We start from the raw sequence: 12,984 nt of genomic DNA, 5'->3' as shown, positions 1-12,984 counted from the left end.
ATAACAGGGCTTTTCTGTACATGTGACGTTTGTCATCCAATAGCCATTTAATGGTTACAGTCACAAAGACGCTTCGGACTCAACCAATCATGTGAGTTTGGGGGCGGGACCTTCTGACTGTCTGACAAATGACTGACGAGTGTTTGGAAACATGTTTGGAAACAGTCATTATTGTTGTAGTTGTGTTTGATTGAATAGAAATCACACCCTGTGGCTCCAGTATTTTTAGCGGTGATGGTTTAAAGAGGCTTTCATCCTGCTGGCAGTCTAATAGCTCCCTGTCAGAGGTTGTTTCTTCTGGTTCTTCTGCTGTAAACTGTAACCAGACCTTCAGTAGTAAACTTCAACACGCTTGTTATTCGTTGTTTGAAGGACGGCACTTACTGTCCAAAACTGAAACAAACACATCTGAATCACAGAGGGATTCCTTACAGGGATAATTCACCCAGAAATTAACATTAGTCATTTATTCACCCTCGTGTTGTTCCAGACCTGAGTTTTTTCTTCTTTCTTCCTTTCAAACATTCTTCCAGTAATGTAACTGAATGTTCGTTCAGTGTTCAGGTTATCTGGTCTTTAATAATGTTCTCAAATCGTTAGCACAAATTTCATAGTTTATACGTTTTTTCTAAAATGTGTCAGTTGGAGTTGCTACTTGTTTCGGAATGTTCATAGAACATTCAAAAGTAACGTTCCTATAATGTTTGCAAAATAATAAAATGGAAGAAAAACATTTTTAAAAACTAGATGTTTCGAACATTCAGAAATAACGTACTTAACAGGAACATTAGCGTAATGTTCTTAGAACATATTTTTGTGAGCTGGAACTCTGGAATGATTGTAATAAGGTATGCACTGATACCGATACTTTCATATTTGGTACTTGCTGATACAGAGTACCGATACTGCTTCTCATTGTATTTGTATTTTTTTTTTTTTAATATTGGATACAGAAACCAAAAGAATATATATAATGTTAGTTGGTTAACTTTATTTATCAAATAGATATATCCTTCAGTTATTTTCACACTTAATTATGCCAACTTAAATGTATTTTACTAGTTTTAGTTACTCTCACTGTTCTTTCTTTGCTCTAGGGTACATCGTCTTTAATGTTTTTTTTCTCCCATCTTTTACAAAACAGACATTTCATGTGTTCATAGCACAAAATAAGGGCCAATCCACAAAAAACACTGAGTATTACTATGACTTTTTCACTATGAAAAATATTTAACATTAAATCTTGCAATTCAAGAGAAATGCAACACTCAGAGTGAGAGTGAATAAGTGAACTGATGTCTGTCTGTGTGTGTGTGTGTGTGTGTGTGTGTGTGTGTGTGTGTGTGTGTGTGTGTGTGCTCATATGGGTTTCATATGCTTTCACAGCATCAGAAGGTCCATGTCTGGACAGTTTCCCACACTGGAGCACTCTGGGTAATGAGCTTAGTGTCACAGTGAGCAGCGCTCTCATTCACAGGATATTTATGCAGCTTCCATTTTAAGACACAGCGAGGATGACGTGTCCACACACACACACACACACACACACACACACACACACACTCTGATTCATTCAGTGCATGAGCTCCACTGCACTGCTGTGATTCTGGTCTATGAGACTTTGACACAAGAAGGGTTTTTACTCTTCGATAAAGCAGGAAAGGCAGAATGTATTAAACCATTTTTTTTTAGTATCTTTGCAAAACATACTGCTGGCCACTATTAACATGTTTAAATGGTTATTGGTTTAATTGGGCTGAGTTCAGAAGCAGATAATTTAAATTCTTATAACATCTAAAAAACTTGGAAGCAGATAATATCAGAGCTTATATTTTAAAGTGCTCTCCACTAATATTGGCACCCTTGTTAAATATGAGCAAAGGCGGCTGTGAAAATAAATCTGCATTGTTTATAATTTTGTTTATAATAAAAAAAAATCAGAAAATTCTAACCTTTCATTGAAGTAAAACAATTGAAAGTGGGGAGAAAATCTCATGATGAAATTTTTTTTTTTCTCCATTGCATGCTGGCCACAATTATTGGCACCCCTAGAAATTCTTATGAGTAAAATATCTCTGAAGTATATTCCCATTCATACATTTTTAGCACACCAGAGTGACTACAAGCATGAAATTGTCCAGCCATGACTTTTGTTACACATGATTATAAATATGATAATTCCCTTAATCATCCATCACAAGGAGTAAAACCAAATAATATTATTATTATATATTATGATCGTTGAGCTTCACAAAATAGAAAGTGGCTGTAAGAAAAGAGCTAAAGCATCTCCATTTCCACCATTAGGGCAATAATTAAGATGTTCCAATCAGCTAAAGATGTTAAAAATCTGCCCCTACATCAGCACATGTTGTTCAGGAGGGGTTCTCCTCGCTCATCCAAAAACAAGCTCCAGCATATTCAGTTGTCAGACACGACTGGGACACATGTTGTAGGTGTCAGTCAGTTTTAGCCCAGCGCTGGACGTCACGGCTGGTGTATTTATGGACGGCTGTATGACCAGACGCAGCATTATATAAACAAGCTTAACACACAGGAAGTGTCCTGGAAGGATCGGATGGTATTAGAGATGCTGTAAATCCTGTTCATTCATCAGCATCACACTCACAGCCAGGCACTGCTGCATGTACACATACACACATTACAGTCGTGGCCAAAAGTGTGACGTTAATGTTGTGTTTTGCAAAGTTTGCTGCTTCAGCTGTTGTGTGGTGTTCATTCACATTGTTTCTAGATTATTTCAGTACTTGCAGAAACAATGAAGAACAGCAGTCTGTGTGTGTGTGTGTGTGTGTGTGTGTGTGTGTGTGTGTGTGTGTGTGTGTGTGTGTGTGTGTGTTTATGATGTGATGTGAATCTGCTTTGAGTCTGAAAGTTGCGTTAGGGTTCGGGCTGAGCGTTTGTGTGTGTAACTCCCTGCTGACGTCATTTGTGTCCGAACGCAACAGAGCTCGGCTCTGATTGGCTGAATGTGACGTCATGTTGCAAGGTGGTACTCAAAATAGCTGCGGATTGTTTTAAGGCCATTTGTGATGTGTCAACATTATAAAATTAATTTAAAAAAATAATTAAAATATTATGTTTTTATGCTTTTCATGAATGCAAAAATGTTACAAATGTTCTAAAATTAATTTTTTTTATTTCATATATTTTAAATATTAGAGGTTGTACACAACCAGTCAAAAGTTTTTTAACAGTAATATTTTTAATGTTTTTTACTTACTCAGCAAGCCTGCATTTATTTGATCCAAAATACAGCAAAAGCAGTAATATTGTGAAATATTTTTACTATTTAAAATAACTGTATAATAATAATAGTGCTTTCTCTGTGAATCTCTGTTAAAGTGTAATTTATTTCTGTGATGTGCAGCTGTATTTTCAGCATCATTACTCCAGTCTTCAGTGTCACATGATCTTCAGAAATCATTCTAATATGATGATTTGCTGCTCAAGAAACATTTCTGATTATTATCAATGTTGAAAACAGTTTAGTACTTTTTTCAGGATTGTTTGATGGATAGAAAGATCCAAAGATCAGCATTTATCTGAAATAAAAACATTATACACTATACCATTCAAAAGCTTCTTTTTTTTGATAAAGTAATTATAGAAATTAATACTTTTATTTAGCAAGGATGCTTTAAATTGATCAAAAGTGAGGATAAAGACATTTATAATGTTACAAAATATTTCTATTCTAGATAAATGCTGTTCTTCTGAACTTTGTATTCATCAGAGAAACCTGAAAAAAATATACTCAGCTGTTTTCAGCATAATAATAATAATTATGATAATAAATGTTTTTTGAGCAGCAAATCAGAATATTGGAATGATTTCTGAAGGATCATGTGACTGGATTAATGATGCAAACAATTCAGCTTTGAAATCACAGAAATAAATTACAGTTTAAAATATATTCAAATAGAAAACAGTTATTTTAAATAGTAAAAATATTTCTGAATTTTACTGTTTTTGCTGTACGTTGGATCAAATAAATTCAGGCTTGCTGAGCAGAAGAGACTTCTTTAAAAAACATCTTATTGTTCTAAAACGTTGGACTGGTCGTGTGTATGAAATGTTTTTATATTTATTTATCCAGTGTGAGTGCTCGTGATCATAACTGGAGTTTTGTGTGTTTTCCTTGCGCAGGGTTCTGGAGTGTCAGGATCTGCCGATAGTGAATAACCAGTGTGATCCGTATGCTGCCGTCTCGTTACTCGGCCCCTCCAGGTGAGATCAAAGCTGAAAGCATCGCCGCTCGTCTGGTTTATAAGTGACGATTAAATCTGTCCAATGGCACGGTTCCCACAGCCGTCAGGACAGCCGTTCAGGGATCAGCGTGTGTCCTCAGGAAAATAAACACATGCTTGAGTTCACCTCTTTAGAAATAATTTCGATCCACCACAAACAAGTACTGAAGCTTGTCATTGTCCAGTCAAAACATCATAATGAAGTAAAATTATTATCAGTAATTGATCAATTATTATTTATTTAAAAATGGAAAAAAAATACAATTATAGTATTAATTCTTAAATATGCTACCATTCAAAAATTTGGGTTCAGTAAGATTTTTAATGTTTCTGAAAGAAGTCTCTTCTGCTCACCATACCTACATTTATTCATCAAAATTCAGTTAAAGTGTGAAATATTATTTCAGTGTAAAATAACTGTTTTCTATGTGAATATGTGTTAAAGTGTAATTTATTTCTGTGATGCGCAGCTGTATTTTCAGCATCATTACTCCAGTCTTCAGTGTCACATGATCTTCAGAAATCATTCTAATATGATGATTTACTGCTCAACAAACATTTCTGATTATTATCAATGTTGAACACAGTTGTGCTGCACAATATTTCTGTGGAAACTGTCATACATTTTATTTTTCAGGATTCACAGATGGAAAAGAACAGCGTTTATTTGAAATATAAATATTTTGTAAAGGTTATAAATGTCATTCCTGCCACTTTTGATCAGTTAAATGCATCCTTGATTAATAAAAATACTAATTTCTTTTTAAAAATCTGAATGGTAGTGTAAATTCAGCTGTTGTCACCTAAAATAGCTGCAGATCACTGTCAGTGTAGTCTCAGCCTCAGACGTCACGTCCACGGAGTGCTGGCTAAACGTCTGACGCATATGAGACACAAAAGTGGAAACACTTCACTTTGACCTTGGCCAATGAAAGAGTCTGAAGCTCTGGCTACGCGAGACTACTGTCAGTGTGACGTAACGCAGTATAACACAAATGCATCTCTCACTCCTCACAGGTCAGAAGCCAAGAAGACGAAGGTCAAACGGAAAAACAACAATCCTCAGTTCGATGAGGTCTTCTTTTTTGAGGTAGGAGCTCACTGTCAAATGACAAGCTTAAAGTATATTTTTAATGACATTGAAACTTGCAGCATGTACACCTGTCAATATCTCAATAAATTAGAATGTTGTGGAAAAGTTCATTTATTTGAAACTCAAATTTTGAAACTTGTGTATTAAATAAATTCAATGCTGAATTCACCTGTGTGTCTCTCCATCAACACCAGTACAAATGTATTGCATGCATGATGTTAATTGCAATATATAAGTATCAGCATTTTCCAGATCTGTAAAATACGGTACCCACAATGCAGCAGTAAACATGTAAACAGTTATTTATCATCATTAAATGAATTCAGTGTTGTAAAAGTTGATCAATATTTTTTCCCAATATACATGTGAACATAATGAAATATTTACTAGGGATTTTATAGTTAACTATAACTGAAATTAAAACCATAAAATATTATTTTGTTACTAAAATAAAAGTTAACAGAAATAAAATATGTATTTTTTTTATTTCAGATAAAAGGAAGGAAACATTTCTTATTTTAATTTAGTTTAACTTGGTGTAAAATAACTTGTACTGTCAATTAATTAAAAAAATAAATTAACTAATTAATCACTTTTTTTTCCTGAAATTAATCACGATTAATCCCACCTAACATTGGTTTTTTAATTAATTTTGACAGCAATAAAAATAACTAAAACTGTAATAAAAGTAAACTATATACACATATATATAAAAAAATCAAAACAAATAAAAATAACAAAAAAAACAACATTTCTAAAAACTTTTACTAAAATTAAAATGAAAACAGTAAAATATTAGAATAGAAACTCTCTGAAAATATTAACAGAACTATAACAGTATCTCGATAGTAAAATATCACTTGTTTCAAATAAATATGTCATCAAACAGAAACGAGGTTGTGAAAGCATGATATAATACTTTCAGTAAAGATGAAATGAAGTCTTGAGAGTAGTGAGACGTTCAGGATGAATCATCTGCTTCTTTCTGATGTTTACTTTCTGGTTTAAGTGGAAGCGTTTACTATGGAAATAGATCATATCTGAGCGTTCAGCTGTTTAAAGTTAAAGCAGGATGCTGGTTTCTCACTCTAACACTTTCCACACCCTGCAGCCGTGCAGATCTCTGCTCTGTATCATGCAGCACAAATTCATTTCTTATTTAATTTCTACTTATTTAATAAAATTTTTCCCCGAATTTCTTTCTTATTATTATAATATATATATTTTTTTTACTTAACTGTTGTGGGAACGGGCCTCTGTACAAGCGAACAATAAGCCCCACCCCCTGATCAACATAGAATTTGCATACAAGTTGACTTTGAAAATGAAAACATAAAACTATGAAATAAAAGAGACAATAAATGGAAAATAAACGTTACATTTTAATTTAAATTGTGTCACTATTATTGCGTGAGCATTAATAAAAAGCTTTGCAAAAACAGGATTTGCAATTTTATTTTCACGTTTGCCTTTTTATTTTAAGGTTGGCAGCTTTGCCTCGAGGTTGCAGTGCAAATGAAATGTCAAATCACCAACTGCATTTTACTTTTTCAGGGATAACGCATTGTGGAAATTAAAATTAACTTATTTCACATATTTTGCCTATAGTTTTCTATAAGGAAATTGTTCAACTGGTTTTCATTTTTATAATTAAATTGATTTATTTAAAATTGGCAGAAAATGCCTTCCATATGGGTTAGGTGATAGAAAATATTGTTTGGTCAGTATAAAAGTAATAGTAGTCTATGGAAAGTCCCCACAATGTGTGTGTGTGTGTGTGTGTGTGTGTATATGTGTGTTTTTCACATTGAGAATGTTGTATAGGCTCACCCTTTCATTTATGTGTGTATATGATCTGCATTGTTCTGGACTGAACAAATAAAAAAATGCTCTGAATTATAGTATTTCCCATTCATTTCTCACAGGTGACCAAACCGTTGAGCTACACCAAACGCCAGTTTGACGTGGAAGAGGACGACGTGGATAAACTCGCGCTCAAGTGAGTGTGTGTGTGTGTGTGTGTGCGAGTGTGTGTGTGTGTGTGTGTGTGTGTGTGTGTGTGTGTGTGTGTGTGTGTGTGTGTGTGTGTGTGTGTGAGATTCTCAGAAGCAGCCTGTGTTTACACTCACCGGATGAAGTAACGGACTGTATTTCTATAAACTGCCCACAGACAAACATGGTGCATTATGGTCTGTTTGCTAGTTGCACTCGTAAGGTATTTCAGCATTCTCAGTAGTTTGATTCAGCGTCTTTGCGCATCATGAGTTTGATGTGACACTGAATAAGGAGTGATGTTTGTAATCACCGTCAGGCACATGAGAACATACAGAGTGAGTGTGTGTCGCTTCGGCTCGTCATGAAGAAGGATAACAGCAGTGATCGAGTTTGGCACCGTCTAATTTCCTTTTGTGATCTGAGTTGTTGTGCATTCTGTACTCAGTGAGAACGTCTTCCCCACCCCAAACTTTGATGGAAAGGGGAACATGTGCCATTAACTGTCTTATTTTAGTATCATTGGGATACTATTACATATAATTTTAATAATTTTAATTTGTTTTTATTTTCCATTTTCATTTTATTTAAAGTGATTTTAGTGATTTAATGTTTTTTTCTTTAATATATATTTCTATATACTGTAGTTATTCATTTTTATTTCAGTTTTAGTTACTTAAGTACATAATGTATATAAATAAATATAAATTTTTATATTTTATTTCAGTTAATGTTAAGTTTTTTTATGTTTTAGTTTTAGTTAACTATAATAACCTTGGTACTATTTTATATTTTGAATTAGCTTTAATTTTATTCCATTTAGTTTTTTTCTGTCATTTTTATAATTATTTTTTCTATTTATTTAAAATTTAGCTCATTTTTATTTCACTGTATAATTTTGATACTTCAGCTTAAACCTGTTTTATTTCCAATTTTCTTTCAAGTTTAAATTTTTGTACATAAAAACTTAAATAATAATAAAAAAAAAAATTATTTGATTATGAAAATGATTTGTAAAAGTTGTAGTTGACCTGAGCAGCACTGGTGCTAGTAATCGGTGACCTGTGTTCTCAGGGTGGATCTGTGGAACGCCAGCAATCTGAAGTTCGGAGATGAGTTTCTGGGAGAGGTACGGGTGCCGCTGAAGGTGCTGGGACAGTCGGGTGTGCACGATGCATGGTACTTTCTACAGCCCAGAGATAACGGCAATAAATCGGTGAAGGCTGATGAGCTGGGCTCGTTACGACTCAACATCGTTTACACGGAGGACCATGTGTTCCCCACGGAGCATTACAACCCACTCCGAGACCTGCTGCTGCAGTCGGCGCACCTCGAGGTCAGTGATGAAAACTTAGTATATAGCACTAACCTATAGTATCCTGTAACCTGTAGTTTACAGTACTAACCTATAGTAACTTATAACCTGTAGTAACCTGTAGTATATAGTACTAACCTATAGTAACCTATAACCTTTGGTTTATAGTACTAACCTTTAGTAACCTATAACCTGTACTATATAGTACTAACCTATAGTAACCTGTAACCTGTAGTGTTTAGTACTAACCTATAGTAACCTATAACCTGTAGTATATAGTACTAACCTATAGTAACCTATAACCTGTAGTATATAGTACTAACCTATAGTAACCTGTAACCTGTAGTATATAGTACTAACCTTTAGTAACCTATAACCTGTAGTATAAAGTACGAACCTATAGTAACCTATAATCTTTGGTTTATAGTACTAACCTTTAGTAACCTATAACCTGTAGTATATAGTACTAACCTATAGTAACCTGTAAACTGTAGTGTTTAGTATTAACCTATAGTAACCTATAACCTTTGGTTTACAGTACTTACCTTTAGTAACCTATAACCTTTTGTATATAGTACCAACCTTTAGTAACCTATAACCTGTAGTATATGAAACTAACCTGTGGTAACCTGTAACCTGTAGTATATAGTACTAAACTATAGTAACCTATAATCTTTGGTATATAATACCAACCTTTAGTAACTTATGACCTGTGGTATATAGTACTAACCTTTAGTAACTAGTGACCTATAACCTGTAGTATATCGTACTAACCTAAAATAGACTATAACCTGTAGTATATAGTACTAACCTATAGTAACTAGTGACCTATAACCTGTAGTATATAGTTCTAACCTATAATAACTAGTAACCTATAACCTGTAGTATATAGTACTAACCTATAGTAACCTGTAACCTGTAGTATATAGTACTAACCTTTAGTAACCTGTAACCTGTAGTGTTTAGTACTAACCTATAGTAACCTATAACCTGTAGTATATAGTACTAACCTATAGTAACCTGTAACCTGTAGTATATAGTACTAACCTATAGTAACCTGTAACCTGTAGTATATAGTACTAACCTTTAGTAACCTGTAACCTGTAGTGTTTAGTACTAACCTATAGTAACCTATAACCTTTGGTTTATAGTACTAACCTTTAGTAACCTATAACCTGTAGTATATAGTACTAACCTATAGTAACCTATAATCTTTGGTTTATAGTACTAACCTTTAGTAACCTATAACCTGTAGTATATAGTACTAACCTATAGTAACTAGTGACCTATAACCTGTAGTATATAGTACATTAATATCCTAATGATTTTTGGGTAATTTTGACCCATACAATGTATTGTTGTCTATTGCTACAAATATACCTGTGCTACTTATGACTGCTTCTGTGCTGCAGGGATACATTTGTCATTATTGATCAGTCGTGATCTCTCTAGCGGTGTTGATTTGGGGTGTGTTTGTGTCGCAGCCTGTCTCGGCGTCCGCGGCTCATATCTTGGGCGAGGTGTGTCGTGAGAAGCAGGAGGCGGCCGTTCCTTTGGTGCGACTTTTCCTGCACTACGGCAAAATCGTGCCTTTCCTCAGTGCCATCGCCCACGCCGAGATCAGCCGCACGCAGTGAGTACAGAACAGAGCCGGGTCACTGGATTCTAATTACTTTTCCTGATAACACAGTAATGTAGTGCGCTACATTTAAATTTATGGAGAAAGTAAAGTATTTAGTAATTTGATTACTTTTTAAATGCAGTAATCAGTAATGTAATCAAATTACAATTTTAAGAAAGTAATTTATAGTGGGTTACTTTTTTTGAGTAACTTACCCAAAACTAGTGCAGAATTCGCCTTCCTTGTCTTCCTCACCTTCCTGCCGCGCCTGCAGGGATCCCAACACTATATTCCGGGGAAACTCGCTGACGTCCAAATGCATCGATGAGACCATGAAGCTGGCCGGGATGCATTACCTGCGCGTCACGCTCAAACCCATCATCGATGAGGTGAGTCTGGGTTATCACTGAGTCTCGTCATGAGCGCTGCCTTCACTGTAGTGAGTCAATGTTTCAATCACCCATTCATAAAGACAGTCACTTGCTTCATTCCTGAATGAATCAGCCGTTCGAAGAATCAATTGAATGAATGATTCAGTGATAAAGTCAGTGACTTGCTGCCACCTGCTGGCGGATTTAGTTTCATTTTTTTAACGTATAATTTCAGTTGTTTAAATCATTTAATATGTCTATATTTAAAATTGTATATTTAAAATGTTAATCTCAATATGAATTTATGAATTTAATTGCACTCATGCCACCTCTGAGCCTCATTAAACGTCTAAAAATTTACCTACAAGCCACTTTTGTGTTCTTCTGAGCCACCTCTGTAATACAAATAATTTTTTTATAAATACTAATTTCATATGATTGGTAACTTATTGTCTTATTCTAGTTCTTATTATATCGTTTTAATTAGAAATGTTAAAAAGCTTTAATTTTTGAATTTGACATAGAACATGACATACTGTACTTTTAATAAACTTAGAAAATTGCCGTTTCAAAGGTAAAAAAAATGCACCTGTAAATCACCTTAAGGAGTCAAATATCACCTCGTATTAGGAAGGCTAATGTTTGATTTTTGATCAAAAGGTGCTCCTAAATTTTTTAAAAAGAAAAGTAAGTGTAGAGCCCTGAGTAACAGTATATCAGATCCATGCATGAAGTCTTAAAGAGACAGCAGCCTAAATAAACCTGCTGCTCTCAGTCATACTGTCTATTTATCAGCCACCAAAAATAACCAAGATATGAATTTGTGGTCATATCGGCCAGCCATACATCACCGTGTCGTTTGCCTGTAGATCTGCACAGACCACAAACCCTGTGAGATCGACCCCGTCAAGCTGAAGGAGTCCGAGAACTTGGACACCAACAGGGTGAGTCTAAATGGTTTTAGGGCCTTTAATTAATGAGCTAGTAAACTGCTCAGATTAAATAACATATATATTGTAACATACAAATTGCAATACCAATACTTTTTTTTTTTTGGCACTTCGATTACAACATTACAGAGAAAATCTAAATAATTGCTATTATACTATATTAAACCATATCAGATATAATGAAATATTAATAAACACTGTAAAAGAAACTGTCCTCTGTCTGGACTATATATATATATGTGTGTGTGTGTGTGTGTACATATATATATATATATATCCCTTAATTTAAAGAGAAAAAAAAAACAGCTTTAGTTTGTCATTTTAGTACTTCAATTTTGTTTATGTGTGTGTGTGACCCTGGATCATAAATCCTGTCATAAGGGTCAGTTTATTGAAATTGTGAGATTTATGCATCATCTGAATAAAAAAGCTGAATAAATAATCTCTCCATTGATGTGTGGTGTGTTAGGAGGACAATATTTGTCTGAGATACAACTATTTGAAAATCTGGAATCTGAGGGAGCAAAAAAATCTAAATATTGAGAAAATCATCTTTAAAGTTGTTCAAAGGAAGTTCTTAGCAATGCATATTACTAATCAAAAATTAAGTTTTGATATATTTATGGTAGGAAGTTTACAAAATATCTTCATGGAACATGATCTTTACTTAATATCCTAATGATTTTTGTTCATAAAATAAAAACATACAATTTATCCTCATACAATGTATTGTTGTCTATTGCTACAAATACACCTGTGCTACTGATGACTGCTTCTGTGCTGCAGGGACACACACACACACACACACATATATATATATATATGTTATCTATATACAGTGCCCTCCAGTGCCCATAATATTTAAACATATCAGTTGTTTTGTCCTGTCATAAAGATTAGTTTTGCATCATACGAGCATATGAACCAACACAGAATTGATTGAGAATCATTGAAGAGAGAATCTCTCTCATCGTATCCAGCCCTGCTGATGCTCTTGTGTGTGTGTGTGTGTGTGTGTGTGTGTGTGTCCTCAGGAAAACTTGCGTCAGTACGTGGACCGGATCTTTAACGTGATCACCAGCTCGGGTGTGAGCTGCCCGACGGTCATGTGTGACATCTTCTTCTCGCTGCGAGAGTCTGCGGCGTCACGCTTCCAGGGTAAACACTCACACCGGCAGAAGAGAGCATTAAAACTACAGAAAGAGTTACTCTGAAAACGTGACGCGAGGGAAGAAGTCCCTTGTTTGGATTCACACTGGACATGAACACAGAAGTGGATTCAGAGCTCTTTTGGTTCATTTTGTCCACTTCTTTTTGAAATCCAGTCAACTTGAATAATAATTACATTTTTCTCATCATTGATTTTCTTTG

The 12,984-nt window shown here is 34.5% G+C and overlaps 1 protein-coding gene across 2 annotated transcripts in view; it reads left to right on the top strand.

The window, feature by feature from the left end:
• The window catches only part of LOC109097550 (ras GTPase-activating protein 3-like), a 43,974-nt gene that overhangs the window by 21,418 nt on the left and 9,572 nt on the right, over positions 1-12,984 (top strand). For both annotated transcript variants that reach the window (XM_042717040.1, XM_042717041.1), the window contains exons 6-13: positions 4,171-4,251; positions 5,289-5,361; positions 7,290-7,363; positions 8,431-8,692; positions 10,156-10,304; positions 10,567-10,681; positions 11,533-11,607; positions 12,648-12,771. In XM_042717040.1, the coding sequence (XP_042572974.1) occupies positions 4,171-4,251; positions 5,289-5,361; positions 7,290-7,363; positions 8,431-8,692; positions 10,156-10,304; positions 10,567-10,681; positions 11,533-11,607; positions 12,648-12,771 (953 nt within the window). The remainder of the gene's footprint in view (positions 1-4,170; positions 4,252-5,288; positions 5,362-7,289; positions 7,364-8,430; positions 8,693-10,155; positions 10,305-10,566; positions 10,682-11,532; positions 11,608-12,647; positions 12,772-12,984) is intronic.

Source organism: Cyprinus carpio, chromosome B1 (genome assembly GCF_018340385.1).
Source record: "Cyprinus carpio isolate SPL01 chromosome B1, ASM1834038v1, whole genome shotgun sequence".
Lineage (NCBI taxonomy): Eukaryota > Metazoa > Chordata > Actinopteri > Cypriniformes > Cyprinidae > Cyprinus > Cyprinus carpio.
Note: the sequence above shows the minus strand (reverse complement) of the source record. Positions and strands in the feature narration are given on the sequence as shown.